Below are 22,676 nucleotides of genomic sequence, written 5' to 3' on the forward strand. Positions count from 1 at the left end.
ACAGGCCACTTTCTTCGAAAGTGTCATGGTAATACACAGCCTGAAATACGCTAATGAGGTGCAGATGCAAATTCCCCATGCCTCATTAGCATACAGACATGCGATTTGGCATCCGGAAGACCGTTCTTCTGGACTCCAAAACGCCATGTAGAAGCGCAGCCCCAGGGGAGCTTCCGGAAGGAAGTCCTAATTCTGGAGTCCCCTTCTTCCTGAAAATTTTTGGGAAGAAGGGGCCTCCGGAAGAAGGACTTCCTTCCAGAAGACCCACCAGGGGCCGCGCTTCTAAACGGCATTTTGAAGTCCGGAAGAACGGTCTTCCGGACTCCAAATCACGTGACCATATGCTAATGAGGCAGGGAAATTTGCATCCACACCTCATTAGCATATTTCAGGCTGTGTATTACCATGCCACTTTCAAAGAAAGTGGCCTGTGTAGAAACGGCCACTGTGTTTTTAATGTTTATATTAAAATCCTTACAAAACAGGGAAAATGTATGATGACTTTGGTGGAAATGAAGTCAAAGGGACCGTGTTTCCTAGAGTTACTTTTATCCAGAGAACAACAGGAAAAACAGAGAAGGTGAGGAGTGGGGCTAAAAGCAATGCAGCTACATGGACAGGGCAGTGCACAAGATTTAATAAAGTTCTTCAATTTAACCTGTATGGAGCTTTGTCTTTTGTGAATAAAAAACACATAAGACTTACGCTATCTCTCTTCACAGAGGTGAATTTCACCCACAGGAGCAGAAGGACTGCCGCCCTGTGCCTGGTTTCTCACTGGGTGCCCAGCCCCTTATCAGGAGGAAGTCTCCTTGTGCCCTTTTCTTCTCAGGACACAATCAAGCTCTAAATAAATGGATAGCATCAGTATAGGGAGGATTTACTCAGTCCTTCATTTGGCCCATTCCAAGACATTAATGAGATTTTTGCCTACTTCAGGACTGTACCATGAAGTCTTAACATAAACCATATGCATTTTTGCCAGCATATGCTAAATGAGACAGGATAGTAGAATATCTTTGTACATCATAGTGTACTGGTTACGTTTTTCACATCATTTTGTCTTTTTGATAAGAACATCACCAACGAAGAAAACAGCCACTCATATAGTCAATATCAGACCAAAACAATGCACAAACAAAGCTTTTCATGACAATTCAATCCCACATCCGTTTTCGGAAGTTACATTTAGCAGCCTAAGTAATTTATTTCTTAGTGGCATGTTTAACAGTTCCTTGGCTGAATGCTTTGGCAACTATGGAATCCCAGACACAGCATGTTTGCTCATTGGGTAATCATCCTCTCTGTGTTGACAGATTTAATCATTCAACGCAGAGAACAAATAGCCAAGGATGTTATAAAAGTTGTTAGAAAAATGATACACATTAAACCCAAGTTAAAGAAAGACAGATTGTACAGCAGAATAATTATATTATTTATTACTGCATACTCTTACTGGTATTGTAGGAACTCAGAGAAACCAAGCTATCCCACTAAATAATTTTTACAGTTGCTAATTCTTAAAGACTGAAATTAGCGTGCCAATGTATGTAAATAAACTGAAAATTTTCAATATGGTAGAATAGTAATGGCAAATTTATCCTTACCTTTCTGAGGGTCAATAATAAAATTTCCTTTATGATTCCCTGCTACAATGTCATAAGTCAGGCCATCACCATCAGGATCTATAGCATTGACTGTAGCAATCAATGTATTTGGGCCTGCATCTTCAGAAACAAAACTCCTGTAACTGTTAAAAACAACTGTATTGAAAAATTACAGCATATGATGAAAAAGTCCAATAAAATATGTATGTACAATTTAATGTATGTTTCAGAGCTGTATTTGTTCACTGTTTAAATGTGATGCAGACATTTGTATTTTAATGAATCATGTAGTGAAGCTGATGAGATATTCTACCCTTATTAAAATCATTAAAGATGGACATCAAATCATTAGCAGACTCTGCTTTTCCCTTTAGTAGATTTGCCTTGCAAAATTCTAGGAAAAGGCAAGCATTTAGGTGAAATGTGGGTTTCACCATTTTCTCTACACACACAAATGGAAACTGGACATACGTCAGGATATACTGTACCACACAGTATACATGGGTCACCATCATAGCTTACGACTCCAACACCACAACCAAAACCTGGTGAGATATGACTTATCTCAAATAGTTCTTCAGAAGCTCAAGATGTTAACAGAGGGAACTGAATCAGGTGGTATCTAAGTATTTGTCTACGTTCTCCTCATTCACATTGTAGTTCATTTTTCAGGTGAAATTATTGCCAGTTTTTCCCCTCATTGGAGCTCTCACTTGATTTAGAGCATGGGTGTCCGACCTTTTGGCTTGCCTGGGCCACACTGAGTGAAGAGGAATTGTCTTGGGCCGCATATAAAATATATAATATAGTTAATGTATATAAATCACATAATAATGTTAAAAGTTTACGATCTTGTGGGGCTGCATTACTAGCTATTCGGGGCCGCATGCGGCCCGCAGACCGTGGGTTGGACACGCCTGATTTAGAGTACACCTGTTTTTTTGTTCAAAATACTCCAAATAACACCCCTCCCCAAATATGACAATGAAAAGCACAGTCCTGTAAACTCAGAGTAACTTCACTCAATTCACTGAGACCAGAATCAGTCCCAACATGGCCAGACTTGTAAGATGAAATCAACCACACTCAGACACCATGGCAAGGAGGGCGGTATATTCCTAGACAAAGAGACTGAAACCAAGACAAAATGTTTTACATTTGCTGACTTTTGTGCATTCACTGATGCAACAGTATAGCGTTGTGGAGAGCTTTACCATTTAATATGCAATATAGTAAGGAAACAAATTATTCCGGTTTTGCTCAGTTATTCAAAACCCCAGGGGCACTGTCTTAGCTCTGCACTGGAAAACCAAATTAGCTATAACTCTGACAACTTTAAGCATTAAATAAAGGGGCAAAAGAGTTCAAATCATCAAGAAAGGTGCTGACAAAGGAGAAAACTGACAAAATGAAACAGAGTTGTAGCCTACAGCAACTCATAAATGAGGAACAGGATAATTGTACAGAAAGAGAGCTCTGGGCTAACAATTATGAGTATATACTGGATTGTTAATCTATTTAAACAACACACGTAAAAGACAACATCATCATCATCTTGATTTGTAGCTCTGCCTTGGTCCATGATTGAGCATAAAATAAACTGCAGATTAATGTCTTTAGAAGAACTAAGCAATAAATGATCATGATAAAATATGTAACAGAGCAAATTTCAGATAAGAATTTCTTGAAGCTCATCCTTAGATTCAGGGAGGCATCAGCAGGGCCAAATAAACCAGAATGAAAGCTTTTACATGGAAAACGATAAGGAACAGTTTTTTAGAAAGAAGAATTTGTGACCTTAACCTTTCAGATACTGAGCAACACCTGCAACTACTCATCACGCCAGGTTTGGGCCTTTGAAATGATCATGAAACATTGGGTCAACTTCTGTTCTCATTTGCATCAGTTCAATCCACTGAGTTAAATAAAAATTGCATGCATTCATGTGAGGGCAGAATTTGGCTTTACGTTAATCTCCAAATGTGTGCAATGGCATACAGATGGCAGATGTAAAAACAAATAAAACCCTCTATGAAAGCATTTTTTATAATTATACAATGCTTACTTTTTATAATAACCTCTGGTAAACAAAACTGGATTCCTGTTTTTCTTCATACAAATATACTCTCATTTGATAAAGAGCCATTCACAACATCATGGCTACGTCTACACGTGCACCCAACTTCGAAATAGCTTATTTCGATGTTGCGACATCGAAATAGGCTATTTCGATGAATAACGTCTACACGTCCTCCAGGGCTGGCAACGTCGATGTTCAACTTCGACGTTGCTCAGCCCAACATCGAAATAGGCACAGCGAGGGAACGTCTACACGGCAAAGTAGCACACATCGAAATAAGGGAGCCAGGCACAGCTGCAGACAGGGTCACGGGGCGGACTCAACAGCAAGTCGCTCCCTTAAAGGGCCCCTCCCAGACACACTTTCATTAAACAGTGCAAGATACACAGAGCCAACAACTAGTTGCAGACCCTGTATATGCAGCACGGACCCCCAGCTGCAGCAGCAGCAGCCAGAAGCCCTGGGCTAAGGGCTGCTGCCCACGGTGACCACAGAGCCCCGCAAGGGCTGGAGAGAGAGTATCTCTCAACCCCCCAGCTGATGGCCGCCATGGAGGACCCCGCTATTTCGATGTTGCGGGACGCGGATCGTCTACACGTCCCTACTTCGATGTTGAACGTCGAAGTAGGGCGCTATTCCCATCCCCTCATGGGGTTAGCGACTTCGACGTCTCGCCGCCTAACGTCGATTTCAACTTCGAAATAGCGCCCAACACGTGTAGACGTGACGGGCGCTATTTCGAAGTTACTGCCGCTACTTCGAAGTAGTGTGCACGTGTAGACGCAGCCCATGAGTGCTGGCACTCATTTTCTAACAAAACTGAGTACTACTATGAAGTGTGTGTGTTTTAAAGCATACATAAAATACATAACATCAAATAATTCTGCAGACTTTGCAAAAAGATACAAGAAATGAGAAAATAATGGAATAGTGTTCCTGTCAGACTTGGCAATATCCATTTAACAGCCCGGAATATTTTAAAACAGCTAGGGCAGGGACATGTTCTGAAGTTAACAATCATTAGATTCTGGATTAGGCCTATTTGGACATGCAGTACACCATGACTTTTGTGTTGCAAAAGCCTGTTCTTCTCACACTAAAACTATCTGTGGAAGCTTAATTCCCCCTCAGCTGTTGCTTCACTAGAAAGAAGGAAGGTAGGAAATTTTGAATACACATATTACCTTTAGATATTATAAAGTTTGTCAAGAAGCTTTGATGTTGTTTTTAGACAAACCACAAGTGTGGCACCATCAGAATCCTTTCCTGATCATTCCTCTGAGCAACTTCTACTTTTAAGCTGATGCATGAAAGTCAAAATTTGACAGTGGTAAACTGGAAATTCCACTGCAGAGCCTGTAACTTTCATGTAAGCATCTAGTACTTTTGACACAGTTCAGACACGTTTAAGACACAAGGTTTGAAGATAAATGTGCTATTAAAGCCTGGAAAATATTCCCTGTGTTGATGGGAAATGGGGCTGGGTGAGATTAACTGCATTCCACTTATTTATTATTAACATTGATATTATGACTTCTTCCATGTTGCAGTAATCAGTTAGAACTGTGTCATCTACTAAGCATTTTGCTTTAACAATTCAGTAAAACTGTCATAATTTTGCCACACTATCTCCAAAGTCTCATCTGGAGTTGCTGCATGGACTGCCAACATTTCTGGCTGATTTTTTTACTGGCATTTCCTAGACTACTCATTCTGAAGCAGCAGCTCCAACCCTCACAGCCAGCTCTGACTCACCCTACACCTTTAAGAAGATGACTACTTACACAAGCTTCAATGGGGAGTGAGCACTGTGCTACCCTTATGATTCTGGCCATCACTTGTGCAGGGCAGGAAGTGGGGAGAAGGCATATGAAGAGCCTCCAACTCCTTTCCTGTAATGGGAGTTCTCACTTCTAGCTGGTTTGTTCTCTCACACTGTCATGATCTATGTGACAACTGTAGGTTACCTAACATGTAAAGTACAGAAGTGGCTGGGGCCTATACCAACATAATATTGTTTGCTTCCATTGACTTAGATCCAGTGAGCAACTGGAAACTGAGGTACTTCGCAGTCACTTTGTTCAAGATATAAGCTGGATAGTATTTACATTCCTGCATTTCTACAAAAATCACTTCAAAACTACAAAGACCATACCAAAACTTCCCAGTAAGATATTCTAGGAAACATAACATTTTTTGGTAAAATTTACAAACTTGAACTTTCTGCATTACAGTTAATGACCTGTGGTTGTTCCTGTTAATATCAATAGAAGTTTTGTCAGTAGCTTATCTTGAGATTTCTGATATCTTAGGTTATAGCCAGAAAGAAAGAAATCTAGTTTTGGATCCAACCCAAGCCCAGGACTCCTGAAGAGAATGTCTCTCTTCTGGACCCTTTATGTGTGATATGTTACACTGGCTTAGATTTACTGGAACAAATTCAGAGATGATACAGGAAGATGAGTATAGTTTACATGATTTTAAGTGAGCAAATCCAATATAAACCAAACTAGCGAACTCTATGATGGCAGAACATACATGGTGAAAGAACCACAAGAAGGTTCAAGACTAACTTGAACTATTAGTAAAGAATTTTTCCCACAGTCTCTTGAAATCAGTTCTAAATTCCATAGACAGTAACCAAACATAAGGACTCATTTTACTGGGAGTAAGAAATTTCTGGGCCACATCCTTGAGTAATATACATCAGCATTAATTCCACTCATTTCAATGAAGCTATACGGTTTAAAACAGGAGAACACCTGACCTTCTGAGCATGTGAAAGTTACTGTTAACTTCTGGATGTCAAGACAAAAGGCAACAGTAAAAAGATAAGAGCTATATTTTCAAAGTTTTAAGAACATCTTATATATTTACATTGTCTGAGAAAACTCGGGTGCTTCATCATTCACATTTGAAACATGGATTCTAACAGTTGCTGTCCCAGTCTTTGGATCTTCTCCTTTATCCACAGCCATAATTATAAATTCATAAAGATGGTTGGGCTGCTCATAGTCCAGCTGTGTTGATGGAAAGACAGCACCATTTGAAGAAATGCTAAAATCTGGACTCAAAGCATAATAGACTATTTCACCATTTTCTTCTGAATCACAGTCATTGGCTGTCACTATTAAAACAGAAGAAAAAGACATTTCCTAGATTAAGGTCTATACTAAGGTATAGATATTAAAATGATAAAAAATTAATAGAAGAATTACTGAATGGCATCAAAGTAACAGTAATAACATTAATTTTAACACATGGTACTTGAGTACAGGTTACAGCATATTTTATAACAATTAACTATGGTTTGAAAACTAGCTGTAAAAAAACACATCTTTCACTTCAATTCTTGGTATTTATATCAAGTAGTAATCCATCAAATTAAGCCATTCAGTTGTTCGGCTACTTCCACCCAACCTTATATCTTTGTCCATGAAAGCACCCTCTACTATCAGAAATCTTCTCCCCTTGTATGTACTTATGTGCTCATGCCCACTTGTTTTGCACCACTGCTGAACTAAATTTCACATCTGCCATATCTGTATTTCTACTATTTTTGCAGCAGGCTTAGGCTGCAAACATATGATTTACTTCATACATAAAAATGGTTGACAGAGTTCAGTTAGACTACTTATGCAGAAACTTAAGCATGTTCTTAAATGCACAATCTAAAAGAAGATATTACTCTGTTATAAAATTTAATTCCTTATTCAAGAGATCGGTTTTCAATAATCTAATAATTTGCTATTTTAAGATTTATGTATATTTTTGCAAACCATAGGAAAAATTAACTGAAGGAATAGCATGTAATATGTTTGCAATTGTTCACTGTGACATGCATCTGCTTTTCTTACAGACTCTTTCCATATTTCTATAAATATTGGATTTTTTCACCATTTCATGAACTACACAGACCTGCATAATTGAAAGCTGCATTATTTAATTATAAATTCAGAAGGGTCAAAATTTTGCTCCCCTCATTCACAAGCACACACACAAAAACCCCTGAAGGCAGCAAAGCTGGGGTAGTTCAGTGTAATGGGATGGGATGATGCAGTATGTGGACAGCACACAGAGGCTCTGCGCCCCAAGGAGCTGCATTCCATGAGGATTCCCGTTAGCCTAGTGCACAAGGTGATTTCAAAGCCTGACAGGAGCTGGGCTAATGGGCCCACAACTCCTCTCCATCCTTTAGAAAGAGGGGCACAGCAGCTGCTGGGCTACTGCAACCTTGAGGCTGTAATAGCATTCACAGCATCTGTACTGCCATTTCATAATCCTATGGAAAATCTTTTTTTTCCTTCCTCACACTGCTCCCCAGTTCCTTTCAGCTGTGCACAGAGTAGAGCAGTTTATGCTCATGAACCCATACTGCAAGGTACCAAGTACCTCCTCAAAGCTGTTGTGGGTCCCTCACTGTAACTGGCATCTTGCGCTTCAGAGTGAAAATTCTAATTAGCAGCAGAGAACAATTCTCCTACTGACTGTAGTGAACAGTTGTAAAAATACTAACCTTGCAGAAGCACAGTTGTCATGGGAACTGATTCAGGAACATTGTCTTGGCTATAGATTAACTGCTGGAATTCTGGGGCACAATCATTCTCATCTGTGATTACAACCAAAACCTGAATGGAAGAGATGAGAGCATTAAGTAGTATCAAAGTGGATCAAAGCAATGTCTTGACTGGTATAGATATATTTGAAGCAAGGACTTTTCAAAAATAATCATCTTAGAGGATTTCAGGAGCTATAACCCACAGGAAAAGCCATTTTGTTAGACTGTTCATTTCCTGCTGAGAACCATTTTTATATTAGACAGAAATTCTTGAGTAGTGGAAGCTGTCATATCCAAACATTCTTCTCCTGTTTTTTTTTTTCCCCCCATTTTTCCCTCATGGACACTGACTGTTAGTTTCCTGTTAAATTGCAGGGCAAATGGATTCTCCATTTTCTTAGCATTCTTTTTCACTGCTGTGTCTTGCAATATGTTTTTACTGTTTCTACCACTGTAAATAATGACGACACTAATCCTTCTGCCAAGCATATTATACTTCTTATAGTGTAAGTTTGCTAAGACCAGATTTTTAACTCAATGACACTGGTATAAATCAGGAGGTAAAAATATGAAGTAGAGGCTGATTTCTGACTCCTATTGGTATTACAAAATGTTCTCACTCCCTTAAGACAAATATTATAGGTTTAACTCTCCTCTCACTTAGGGCAAAGCAGAACTTCACAGAAGCCAATGAGGCTATACCAGTGTAAAGAGATTGTAAGGAAAATTAGAATTAGACCCTATGTATTCACAAAACCACCTCATTGTCCTCCCATCTGAGCAGGCAAAGGTTAGGAATTGTGCAGAGGCATCAAACTGAGCCACTGAAGAGGGAGAAAGTATCTTATATGTATGGATCTTTTCGGGTGCAACATTAATCGGCTCTCAGGGAGCTGCATTATCCCTCAAACAAAAACAAGGGCACAACACAAAGACTAGAGCTGCATCTACACATGCAAAAACCTTCAAAAAAAGAGGCCCTTTTTCGAAAGAGCGGGTGGAGCGTCTACACGTACAAACCCGTCTTTCAAAAGAAAATCCAAAGAATGGGGCTCCGAAATCGAAAGCCGAACCCTGATCCTGTATCAGGAAGATCTCTCCTTTTCAAAATAATAAATCGAAAGAGTACACGTGTAGACGCTCCACAGCCCACTCTTTCGAAAGACAGGTCCGCCATGGCGCCGATCAGCTGGAGCGCAGGGCCTCTCCGGCCGGCAGCAGCGGGACTCTATGGTCCCTGCTTTCAGCTGCCTTAAAGCCCCACGCACACAGGAAACCCGTGGCAGGAAGCTGAGAGTGTGCTCGGAGCAGGTTGTACACGTGCTCCAGCCACACGCTCGAGCACCATCATGGCCAGCAGCCAGCCCCCCCGCGAGCCCCACGCGCCCCCCCCCCCCCCCCCAAGCCCTCCACAGCCTCCCAGGGCTCCCAGGGGAAGGAAAAAAATGAGCCCCCTCCTGGACGGAGCGGGAGCTGCGTGACCTCCTCGGCCTCTGGCAGGACAAGGAGGTCCTCCGGCACATGGGGGGGCGGGAAGCGACAGAATGCCACAGCCTTTGCCCGCCTGGCCACAGGCCTTCAGGCCCAGGGCCCCCTGGAGTGTACCTCGGAGCAGGTATGCTCCAAAGTTAAGGAGCTCCGTCAGGGGTATGCCCGGGCCATGGACCAGGCCGGACGCTCCGGGGCAGGTCCAGCGACCTGCCCCTTCTACCAGGAGCTCCATAGTATCCTGGAGCCCCAGGAGAATGTCGTCCCCCCACTGCCTTCCTTGACACCTCTGGGGAGGAGCTGCAGCCGCCCAAGGTGGAGCAGCAGCCCCAATTGGGGACCACGGACTGGTCAAGTAAGGAGGGGGAGCAGACGATCCTGATCCCCTCCCGCTCCTCCAGCCAGGCAACCGAGGCACGGGCATCTCCAGACATAAGAACGGCCATACTGGGTCAGACCAAGGGTCCATCCAGCCCAGTATCCTGTCTGCTGACAGTAGCCAATGCCAGGTGCCCCAGAGGAGGTGAACCAAAGACAATGATCAAGCGATTTGTCTCCTGCCATCCATCTCCCGCCTTCGACAAAAGGCTAGTCACCATACCTTACGCCTTGCTAATAGCCATCTAATAGCCTCTAATAGCCATCTATGGACCTAACCTCCAAATATTTATCGAGCTCTTTTTTAAACTCTGTTAGAGTCCTGGCCTTCACAGTGTCCTCTGGTAAGGAGTTCCACAGGTTGACTGTGTGCTGTGTGAAGAAAAAATTTCTTCTATTAGTTTTGAACCTCCTACCCATTAATTTCATTTGGTGTCCTCTAGTTCTTATATTATGGGAACAAGTAAATAACTTTTCTGTATTCACTTTCTCCACACCATTCATGATTTTATATACCTCTATCATATCGCCCCTCAATCTCCTCTTTTCTAGACTGAAAAATCTCAGTCTCTCCAGCCTCTCCTCATATGGGACCCTTTCCAAACCCTTAATCATTTTAGTTGCCCTTTTCTGAACTTTTTCTAATGCCAGTATATCTTTTTTGAGGTGAGGAGACCACATCTGCACGCAGTACTCAAGATGTGGGTGTACCATAGTTTTATATAGGGGGGTCAGTGTTCCTTGTGGGGGCAGGGGTGGGAGCCCCATGGGGTTGGCTCGGGCAGGTACACCACAGCCGAGTCCCATCTGTTTGGGGCACACTACTGACATGCTCCCCTCCTCTCCACACAGCCACACCATCCGGGGGCCAGGACAGCCCTGCATTGTCCCTCGTGCCGGAGAACCCACTAGCAGCTCCTGTCCAGATGCCACCCCAGGCAGGGCGCCGTCAGGGCCATGGCCGGAGGGCCCCCCAGAGACCCAAGGAGGACCCAGCCACCCAGCGGCAGGCCGAGGTGGCCAAGGAGCACCTGCACCTAGCCCAGGCCGACATGGAGTGGTGGAGGGCGGCCTGGGATAGGATGCTGGACATGCTCCAGGGCATCGGCCAGGCCGTCCAGGACCACACTGCCACTGTGGCCCGGCTCCTGGCCCCTCAGACGACTCCTGCCCCTGAGCCCACCCCCGCTGCCGCCCCAAGCCTGCCCCTGCTGTTCTGCCCCTGCTGCCGCCAGGCTCACCCGCCGCCAGTACCTGCTGGTGGTACCCACACTTTCCCCCCCACCCCGAGGTACCCCGCATCCAGGGAAGTAGGGGCTCCAGGAGCCAACAGGGCTCGCAGCCCAGCACACCTGCCCCAGAATGAGTGCCCCCCCTCCCTGCTCCAGGTTACTTGCCCCCCTCCCCTCTCCAAGTTAGGTTCCCCCATATGTAAATAGCCACAAAACATTTTTTTTTTTAAATAAAGTTTGTTTATTGTTCACTACCCCATGCTGTGCTCCTTGGTGGATGGTGGGTGTGCAGGTGCAGTTCTGGTGGGGGTGGGGGTAGCAGGGAGGGTGGGTGACGGATGTGCGTGGGATGTGGGCATGCGTGCGGGTCAGAGAAGGCCTCTGGCAAAACCCTGCCTGAGGGCCTCCCAGATGCAGTGTCCGTCCTGTTGGGCCTGGCGAATGGGGGCAGTGCTCGGCTGCATGTAGAGAGTGCCATCCAGAGGGCCCCCCCCAGGGACACAGGCGTCCCTCTTTCCCTCCACGATGTTGTGGAGGACACAACAGGCGCCTACCACCTGGGACGCACTGGGGACCCCGACCTCGAGGCATGTGAGGAGACACCTCCATCGCCCCTTTAGGCGCCCGAAGGCCCACTCCACCACGTTGCAGGCATGGTTGAGGTGCTCATTGAACGCCTCCCGGGTGGGGTCGAGGTGTCCCGCTTAGTGCCTCATGAGCCACAGCTGCAGGGGGTATGCCGCATCTGCCACCATGCAGAGCAGCATGGTGACGTCCCCCACCACTGGGATCTCCTTCTGGGGGACAAATGTGCCAGCCCCCATGCGGCAACAGAGGCCGGAGTTCCGGAACACCCGGGCATCATGGGTGCAGCCAGCCCAGCCCATGTAGAGGTCCATGAACCGTCCCCTCGTGTCCACCAGGGCCTGGAGCACCACCGAATGGTAGCCCTTCCTGTTCACATACTGGCTGGCACTGTGTGGCAGGGCGCAGATGGGAACGTGCATGCCATCCAAAGCACTGACGCAGTTCAGGAATCCCACGTCCTAGAAGCCGGCAACGGTGTTGTCCACATCCCCCAGGCAGACGACCCTATGCAGCAACATGGCGCTGATGGCCCAGACAACCTGAAGAGGGGGAAGCAGGACACATGCTCTAGTGCGGGTATGGCAGCCGTTGCCCCCCCCACCTTGGGCCCATCCTGCCCCCTTCCCATCCAGCCCCTGGCCCGTGCAGCTCCCGCCCCCCTCCCATCCGGCCCCTTGCAGGGGAGGTTTCCCCTTGCCCCAGCCCCCCCCCCCCCCCAAACCCCCCAGTCCCTCCTTACCTCCATAAGGACAGCCCCGACGGTGGCCTTGCCCACCCCGAACTGCTGTCCCACAGAGCGGTAGGAGTCCAGGGTGGCCAGCTTCCAGATGGCGAAAGCAACCTGTTTCTGCAGGGTGAGGGCTGGCTGCATGGATGTGTCCTGGTGTAGGAGCGTGGGGGCGAGCCAGTGGCAGATCTCATCGAAGGTCTGCCTCGACATGCGGAAGTTCTGCAGCCACCTTTCCTCGCCCCACTCCCGTAGCACCACACGCTCCCACCAGTTGGTGCTGCTGGGTTGGGTCCAGAGGCGTCAGGACACCCGGGGGGCACCCGGCGGTGGACCGGGGGGAAAAGCCCCACAGCCCTGGGGGGACCTTGCAGCCACCCGACAAGCTCAGGTGCAGCTGCGGCGAGGGTGCACGGCACTACCAGCAGGGCATCCATAACGACGCCGTCCACCAGCAAGAGCTGTCGCTGGACTTCCATGAGCACAAGTGAGTGGGCTCTGCCGGGCAGGAGCAGGCTGGGCAGCACTCAGCTCCTGCGAAGGGGAGGGCGGCGGGGGGGCCTTTAAAGGAGGTGGCTGGCTGCTGCCCCAGAAGGGCTTGTCGGCCATGGGACCCCGTCCGTGGCGTTTCCTGCCTCCCTTCCTTCGGAAGAGAGCTTGGAGCCATGTAGACGCTCTCTTTCGAAAGACCAGGATGGCACTTCAAAAGAGCGGATCGGAACGCCGATCTGAAAAATGGCGGCGGGTGCTGTCTTTCAATCACCTCTTTTTCAAAAAATGAACTTTGATTTTTGCCCATGCGAAAGGGCGCTTACATGTAGACGCAGCTTAGGTGTACAGCAGGACAGAATGTGAGGCAGAAAGGAGGGAGTGAAAATTAAAACTTTAAGAACCCGGATAAATTGCAGAAAATCAGGTCTAGGCTGATCAAAGCAGAAGAATGTTGTCACCTCAACTACACTGCTCAACTGTTGTGGACTTTCCGTGGCTTTGACCAGAAGTAAGTATTGGTGTTGGTCACTTTCATAATCCACACTCCGAGTCAAGCTGATCTCTCCTGTTGCCTTATGGATTCTGAACAGGCCACCAGGATTACTTAGCAAATCGTAGCTCAGAGATTTGTTCTGATGTGACAAAGCAGAGACTGTAAGAAACCTGGATAAAAAGGCAAAGAAAAAAGACATCAGTGTAAAATTCCTGTTTTACTCTCTGAGGTTCTTATTCACAAAAACAAACCTCTTGTATTTGTTTTCTGAATATTGCAATGTTGAGTATTAAAATTCTGAAATAGCCGAATATGACAAAAATGCAATAAACTGCAAACCAGTCCTGAATGCTTGATCCAAGCAAAACTCACAGAAGTATATGAAGATTGTGGCTAAAGACAACAGGACTGGATGTTATTTTTATAAAATGTTCCTCAGAAGCAAAACAGGTAAATGCTGGAAACCCTGGAAATAGGATATACTAAGGATTAAAAATCCAGGCTGCGTCTACACTAGCAAATTCTTCCGAAAGAGTTTTTGAAAGAAGGGGGCTTGTTCAAAAGATCCCACAGAGCATCTACACACAAAGGTCATTTCTACACAGACCACTTCCTTCGTAAGTGGCATGCTAATACACGGAGAGAAAGATGCTAATGAGGTGCGGATGCAAATTCCCAGCACCTCATTAGCATAATGTCACATGATTTGGAGTGAGGAAGACCGTTCTTCTGGACTCAAACGCTGCGTGGAAGCGTGGCACCAGGGGCCCTTCCGGAAGGAAGCCCTTGTTCTGGAGGCTCCTTCTTAAGGGGCCTCTGGAAGGCCCTGCGGAGCCGCGCTTGTGCACGGCATTTTGGAGCCCAGAAGAGCGGTATTCCAGACTCCAAATCATGTGACATTATGCTAATGAGGCACTGGGAATTTGCATCCGCACCTCATTAGCACCTTTCGCTCCATGTATTAGCGTGCCACTTCTGAAGGAAGTGGCCTGTGTAGAAACGGTCAAAAACCACTCTTCCACTCCCATTTCAGGAAGAATGCTTTCTTTCGAAAGCTTGTTTTGAAAGAAAGCATGTGTAGATGCTCGGCGGGGCCCCTCTTTCAAAAGAGGAGTCCTCATGGTGCTGAATTTTTCAATCCCTGACCTGTTCTTTCAAGAGAGCACAGGCTATGTGAATATCCTCTACCAAAAGAGCAGCTCAATCTTTCGATCCACTTTTTTGTGTGGATGCAGTCTTTCAAAATGAGTTTTTTCATAAGATATCTTCCAGAAGATCTTCTTTTGAAGGATCTCTGTAGTGCAGACATAGCCCCAGCAAGGCTAGAAAAGGAGGATTGTATTTTAGTTTAACTGAATATGCTTAGTCTGCCTTCTTGCCAACATATTGCTATGCTTTTCAGGTAGGGAAATAGAGTTAAATCAACAACCAAGGATTTAGCCTAATAAGGAAACAGTTCATTTCCTGTTCTGATCAGAAGATTTTAATTTTTGAAGAGCTAGCTACAAAAGAAAAAAACAGGTCAGTAATACAGTATATTTAATATCTAAAGTCATGTGAATAGCCTTAAAAGATAAAAGTGAGATTCTTTACATCTAGTATGGGATAATCCTGTTTCCAAAAAAAAAAAAAAAAATCAATTAGGGTCATTTACTGACTTCACTAGGAAAGGAAGTGAGTCAAAGTACTACACTACTCCACTCAATCACAGTGAGCTACAAGTGGCCCATTTAATTTTTATAACAGGGTCTAATATATTTAGATGCAGAGAACCTTCAACATGCAAATACTTTAAAATAACTTCCCAGAACTGGGAAACCTCTTGATCTTCAAAACTGAGTAATGTTGTCTTACAACATTTTCCAATTTTTTTATTCTCAATTTAATCTTTTTTGTTGGTGCATGTTGTTGTTGCTGATTATGTTAAGATTTGTGGCCATCTTTAACTTTGTAGGAATTTAATACAAATTTAAAGTAAGAAAAATCACATAAGAAACATTCTGAGCATTTCAAATAGAAAGTACATCCCTCAGCCATTTGCTGCCTGATCCTGAAAAGCGCTAAGAGCTTTGTGAAAGAAGATCCCCCAAGCTTCAAGGAAGAACAGGATCAGGCTCTTGATTTACATGAAATGGAGAATACAAACATCATATTTTTCAATAAATCATGCAGAAAATATGCTGAAAAAATGTTAGTTTAGTTCCAATCCGATACAAAGTGAAATTGCACTCTTAAATTGGGACAAATTATTTTAAATGCCAAGGCATACCCTCCTATTTTCAATGTTCCTGTTACATCATGCAACAGCTTTAATGCTTTTATATATGTGCCCAGTTATTTGTGTATTTGCCATTTTTGTCCGTGTAACATAGACATAGTGTTTTCTGCTCCTTTAAGATACAGGTATTCAGAAATGAGGCCTTGTGAGTTTCATAAGCATTATCTGTGTGCAAAATTGATACAGTGCTCTCTGGTTTGGATTTTTGTACCATTCATAGCACAGAAAGATTGGTACAGCTCAACTTATAGGAGTACTTTCTTCTTGAATACTTTCATACTGATGGCAATGACTTTGTTCAGAAATCTGATACTAGGGTTGAAATGCTGAAGTATGCCAAAGGTTGTAATAGGTATATCTTGCTTATTTTATTTATTATTTGTATTAACATAGAACCTAGCAGTCCTAATCATGACCAGGACCCCACTGTGATAAACCATTCATTAACGGATCTGATTAATATTAGTACTGCATGGGTCTGCAATAATCTTTTCCTGTTACTGTAGAATAATAATCTGCTTCTAATAGGTGGCATTATTTATGGCCTTTGATTTCATATTATAATCAGATTAAATTCAAGATTAATATTTCATTCTCTTGGGCTATTGATGGGGAACTTAAACTGGCTGACTATGGTCATCAACCTTACGTGGCCAAATTATTTTTAACTACTGATAAAAAGTAGTTACAAAGAATCTTATTTTTTCAAGATTTAGCCCTTGGCTAACTCCAAGATGGCAGATATTAAACCCCTGGTGGGATTTCACAATTTTTAAAATGAAGGGACCAAAAGAGGATATATATTCATCACATTTTTAAAGCAAAAGCACATTATCATCTGATCTCATACATGCTAAACTGCTATATACAGTAAGAGTATAGATACACTAGCACTGAAAAAGCTGACAAAATATCATGGATAATATGAAATATGAGTGGATTAACAAACATACTAATATACAGACCATGAGCTTTCAGCTCAAATGGCCTAATAGTTTAGCTATAGAAGGAAACTTTTGCAGTACAAATTAGAGCAAGTAAGTGAGGTTGCATAGGTGAAGGCAGAATTTGACCCAGTGCATTAAAATGAGTTTGCTAGTTCAGTAAAAGGTTTTGTTTTATCTTGCACAAAATTACTGTGTCAGAATTTATGGTTATATGTAAACTAGCATGATAAACCAAAACAATGGGAAATTAAATGACTAATCTTTTGGTATCTTCATTTTTTCCCCAGTAATGAAAGCAGCATTCTTAGCCTTTTGCTTTTTCCGGTTTTCAAATGAGAAACTTGTCACTTTTCCAAACATTGACCCAGTTCCTTACCAAGAAGAATACATGAAGGATATTTTCCCTTCTTGTTCGTTACTTCCCATTTGTCTGCGAGGTCATTTCTTCAAATAGGCAAAATCTGTTTGTCCTATCTTTTAAAAAATTAACCATCTCATTTTTCACCACTACTTTTCCACATAAAATGATGGCTATGAATTAAATCAATCAAATCAGTTGGATTGATCGCTTTCCCAGATAACTGGACCAACAACTGTTGGCCACGTGCTCTGTTCACAAGGGAGTGAACTGTTAGCACACCCCAGCTGAGGTGAACCCGTGGAGATATGGTATCATCTTTGACTATGATGAAGGTGTCTCAGGTTCGAATCACACTATAGACAGCAGTTTATGCACCTCTGATGAGTTCCAATAAGAACAAAACTGGTCACACGCTAACATGGTTTCATTGGAACCTTATTCTAATAAATACATTCAACCCCGATTGGGGCGTGCTTACAGTTCACTCGCTTGTGAGTGGAGCACACGTAGCCAACAGTTGTTGGTCCAATTATCTTGGAAAGCGATCAATCCAACTGATCTACATATACTCCTTTCCCACAACTGATGCTGTGAACCCGTGGAGATATGGTATCGTCTTTGACTATGATGAAGGTTGTCTCAGGTTTGAATCATGCGATAGACAGCAGTTTATGCACGTCTGACGAGTTCCAATAAGAACAAAACTGATCACATCCTAACGTGGCTTCATCAGAACCTTATTCTAATAAATCAATCAGACTTTTATCTGAGACACTCCTTTCTCCAGGATATCTAACTGTCAGTCATCATATCTGTCTGCAAAGGTCAAATAATATGAAGGCTTCCGGGTAGGGTGAACACCCATTCCATATTAGATGGGATGGTCCCACATTTGGGAACTCAAAAAGGCGTCCCAACTTATTTTTTTTAAAGGGACTAACTGTTCCCTATTTAGGCCCTCCCCCCCGCTGACCTTTTCTGTCAGCAGCTGAGCAGACACAGCTGCTGGTGGGAGTCACTTCCCCAGCCTCAGGGAAGCTGGGTAGCACGGATGGCTGCCTTGTCCCTGCCACCTCCCCGGGGCTCCTGGGAAGAGCCAATAACTTCCACTTCCCCAAGGCTCTGGGGGAGGACTAGCAGCTGCGGCTTTGCAGGGGAGTTCTGGGGGCTGTGGCTTCCCGAGGGCTCCCAGGGTGGGCCAGTGACTACTGCTACCCTGAGGCTCCAAGGGAGGGCTGGTGGCTGCTGCCTTCTTCCCAGCTCCCCAGGGCTTGGTGGTGCTGGGAGGTGCAGCCCCTCTCCCCATATCTCCCTGTCCCAAATATGGGACATGATATGAATGTTAAATGCTGATATTAACTTGTACTAATATGACTATTAACAGGTACTTACGATTTTTCCTGAAGGGTGTTTTCAGGGACATAAACAATATACGATATGTTGGTAAACTGTGGTGGTCGAAGCCCCGCAATCACAGAAACAGAAGCAGGAGATCCTTTATTACCAAGTTTATCTGCTGCTAAAACAGTCAGTAGGTATTCCCTGTCCTTCACGAGTGGCAAACCTGTTGTTTTAATCCAGCCACTGTCCTTCTCAACCTCAAATCTGTCTTCTCCACCTAAGTAGAAATATAAACCCAGGAACTGTAGTCAAGACATTTTTTCACTGAAGTAAAATTGGGAGAATAATTCACACTGGAAATTTCCATGTGGGGGAAAAAAAATCCCTGGCTACCCACAAAAGAAACCAATTCATTGTTGAGGATGGGCAGGGCTGCCACAGCCTTTTGGTGGAGTTGGCCAGTTGAAACTATTGCCTGAGAGCCCTTCCAGACGATGAGAGATTACCAGTCAGTCTGCACACCCACTCCAAGCTAAACTTGTGCTACAAGAGATCCAGTGGATGAATTCTGTCTAGGGATGGAGGGGAAGAAGCCATGGGAGTATTGTGTGTGTGTGTACGTGCACATAAGTACATATACGTGTAACTTACCTTCCAAGAGAAAGTATTCTACAGCTCCATGGACCCCTTCATCTCTGTCCACAGCAAGAAGCTGATACACTTTAGTACCTGCTGCAGCTTTAGGAGATACCACAGACAAGAATGGAAAAGGATCCATAGCCCATTCGGGTGCATTATCATTCACATCAGCCACAGTAAGTTCTAAATGCATCAAGTACCATTCTTTTCCTGATGGTTAACAGAAAAACAAAGGAATACTTAGCATGCTAACTATAAGCACTGAAAATAGCTGTGATACAGTATTTTTCTAAAGATCATTCCTATGATCCATTTTAATAGAAAAAGTATTACTTTTGTAGGTCCCAATCTGCAATTGACAGCATGCAGACTGACTCCTTTAAATGTGAGGAGAGCCACTGACTTCAATGGAGCTCCATCAGGACACAACTGTTAATACAGATGCTATCAAATGCAGGATCTGGTTCATTATACACTGTCAATATGGTCAGAACTAGTCAATTTTGATTTTTCAAGACCTTTCTACGAAAAAGTTTGTAAACATTTTTGTTTGCAGAGTGACTGGAAATGTTCAAAAAATTTGAAATTTCTACAAAAAGTCTCTGCATTTTTGATCAGCTCTATTGTACTTATTAATTTTACCAGTTTTCAACATCAGTGAAAGACTCATCGGATTTTTACTTTTGACAATAAAATTGATTGCTTCAAAAATAAAAATGGAACCTCCAAGAATCCATAAAGAGAAAATAGATAGTAACATGTGGTTGTGCACTAGCTATCCCTCTATCACCATCTGCCCAGCCAGTGAAGTGCTCTTGAAATAGTGAAATCAGACCAGCACTCACTGTTGAAAAAAAGTGACAAAAAGGGAGAATATTTTCTGATATAAGAAGCTGTTCTTAACTCTGCAGTGCTTGAACTTGGGGGTAAAGGCTCAAAAGGAAAGCTTAGAAATGACAAAACGGGAAAAAACTTTTTCTGAAAAATTCTTTTCAACACTGAACTAATGGGAGGCACTACAATTCCAACTCAAAAAAAAGCACAGAATAGCTCCTCTGCTAGTTACTGATAAACTGATAAATAAATCCATACATTCTTGTAACTTACAAATACTTCTGTTCCTAAAAAAAAGTTACCTTATTATTGTTACCAACAGCACCAACTCCATATAGAAAAATACTTACCGAACTTATATACACATTACAATTCCCTCGTCCATGGAAAAACCTTAACCCAGCCAAAGATGGAGCAGTGGCCTAAGGAGCAAGGTGATCTCAACCAGCCTGAAGGCTGTCAGCAGTTATCCCTATGCCTGCCGTTCTAACAAATGGGAGAGAAGGGGAGGTCCCTGGATCACACCATCCAGCGAAACAGATGGCTCCAGTCAGGCCTGCCTGACAAGGGTGGGGAGGCAAGCAATTTCCCCAGGGCCCACCATTTCAAAGGGGCCCAGAGTTCCAGACATTCTGCGAGGCTCTGAAGGCAGTGGGAGGAGGGGTACCCAGTGCCATGATCTGAATAGCGCTAAGGGCTAACTGTGCTAGGCCCCACTCCTTCTGACTTGGACCCTATCCCTTCCAGGGTGTGGAGCCTGGCCTCCGCTGCACCTTGCCCCAGGTCCCATGGTGGATACAGTTGAAGAGGAAGAGTAAAATGCTTCTGCAACCTGATATAAAATGCTGTGTTTGTCAGGCCCCACCATTCTTCAGCAGAGAGCTTTGTACTGGGGAACCTCTGCAACCCGTCCAAAGAGAGCCCAGTGATGGAATGGATAAATGGCTCTCTGCTGATGTGAAACAGTAGCATCAGTGGGAACCTATACACACAAACAATCCTTATCTAGTATGACTGCCCCACTCCCATCCAAGGCATCCTGATCTCAGGAATGAAGAAAGTAGCACATCTCCTATGACTTCCTGCTCCTAAGACTGGCGGCCACCACAACAGCAGGGGCCAGTACCTCATCCACCTCTGCCTGATCACCACTATGCAGTGGTCCCTTCTGGCATTAAACTCTATGACATACTTTTTCAACCGACACACTCATTGGGATATCAATGCTCACTGCATCAGTTCACTCTCTGTTTATGTTTGGAAGGCTATCTTCATGACTGGGATGGTTATAAACACATATCTTTAATAATAGCAGAGAGGGAGCCGTGCTAGTCTATAGACCATCAAAACAGAAAAGCAGTCAAGTAGCACTTTAAAGACTAACAAAATATTAATACATTAATAAATTTTGTTAGTCTTTAAAGTGCTACTTGACGGCTTTTTTGTTTTGATATCTTTAGTAAAATCTCATTTTCTGTAGAAGCTGACAGAACATGCCTAGAAATTATTCCTGCTGTCCAAGGCAAGTACGTTCCTCAAACCCTGCTCGTCTCAATAACAAGTAGTAGTATTTTACAGTCACATACCTTTATCAAGAAGAGCATTACCTTTAACTAAACTAATAAAACTGCTCTTGAGCTGTTTTGCAAGAGATTAATTTTAAGTTTTCAATCTAGTTCCATACCCTTTAATTTATTTTCTGAATTGTCAGATGCTAGTAAACAGCACAGCTTTGGGGCCAATCAACCCTCCTTCTACCTCTACCCCCAAAGTCAATGGATTTCCTTTGACTGTGGTTTGGGGCCAAGTGTTTAACAGAAAACTCCAGTGAAGAAATGCAGGAGGAAATGTATGCTGTCTGAACACTACGGTAATATGTAGAGGGGTATTGTTATTAAATTAAATGCCAATTACTCGGATTGCTACAAATTACTACCATATGTTTCATAAATAACCCAGCAAGGAATCCAAGTTATTTTACAGATATGCAAATGACTGCTTAGGAAAGCTGTGGCTACTGCAATCATTTCATGTTGATCTCTAAGCACATGTAACTCTGACATTTAACACAGTAAAGATGAACAGTAGCACAGCTAATAAAAGTGGAAACAAATTTAATATCAAAAAACTTCCTTTCACAAATCTGGACTAAATCCACTACAGTTATTAGGGCTCCACTAGTGCAAATAAAAGGAAAATCAGCTGGGCCATTTTCTCCCACAGTACATGTGCCCACCTCCTGGTAATGACAGGCTATACCTCAAGGTAAAAGTTATATTCCTATATGCAGAGCAAGACATGACCCCAAAGCAGACCACAACATACATCTAAAATGATCTATTAATTTTTTATCTAGTAATTTCAGAATATTTTTCTGTATTTTTATATTGAGTTTTGCAAGAAATGGGTCAACATCGCTGTAAATAATTAGAGGCACCTTTAAAAGCATTACAATTAGAAAATTTAAAATAACCACCTATCAAATCTAAACTAAGTATTTAGAGTTCTAAAGTTTAGCCAAATTCTGTAATCTTAACAGAGCTATCTCGCTGAGTTAGAATACCACCCCAGCAACCTCTGCTATTTCACTTAGGACAACAGCTTTCACTATCTGCCCCACTCTCTGTCAGCTG

The 22,676-nt window shown here is 43.6% G+C and overlaps 1 protein-coding gene across 1 annotated transcript in view; it reads right to left on the reverse strand.

Annotated features, from left to right (window-relative positions):
* Positions 1-22,676, reverse strand: part of LOC142020714 (neural-cadherin-like) — a 123,156-nt gene that overhangs the window by 74,007 nt on the left and 26,473 nt on the right. The window contains exons 2-7 of the mRNA XM_075008822.1: positions 19,222-19,419; positions 18,622-18,847; positions 13,609-13,813; positions 8,204-8,315; positions 6,565-6,814; positions 1,608-1,750 (exon numbers count right to left, since the gene is read on the reverse strand). Of these exons, the coding sequence (XP_074864923.1) occupies positions 1,608-1,750; positions 6,565-6,814; positions 8,204-8,315; positions 13,609-13,813; positions 18,622-18,847; positions 19,222-19,419 (1,134 nt within the window). The remainder of the gene's footprint in view (positions 1-1,607; positions 1,751-6,564; positions 6,815-8,203; positions 8,316-13,608; positions 13,814-18,621; positions 18,848-19,221; positions 19,420-22,676) is intronic.

The sequence above is a fragment of the Carettochelys insculpta genome, chromosome 14, assembly GCF_033958435.1.
Source record: "Carettochelys insculpta isolate YL-2023 chromosome 14, ASM3395843v1, whole genome shotgun sequence".
NCBI classification, from domain to species: Eukaryota; Metazoa; Chordata; order Testudines; family Carettochelyidae; genus Carettochelys; species Carettochelys insculpta.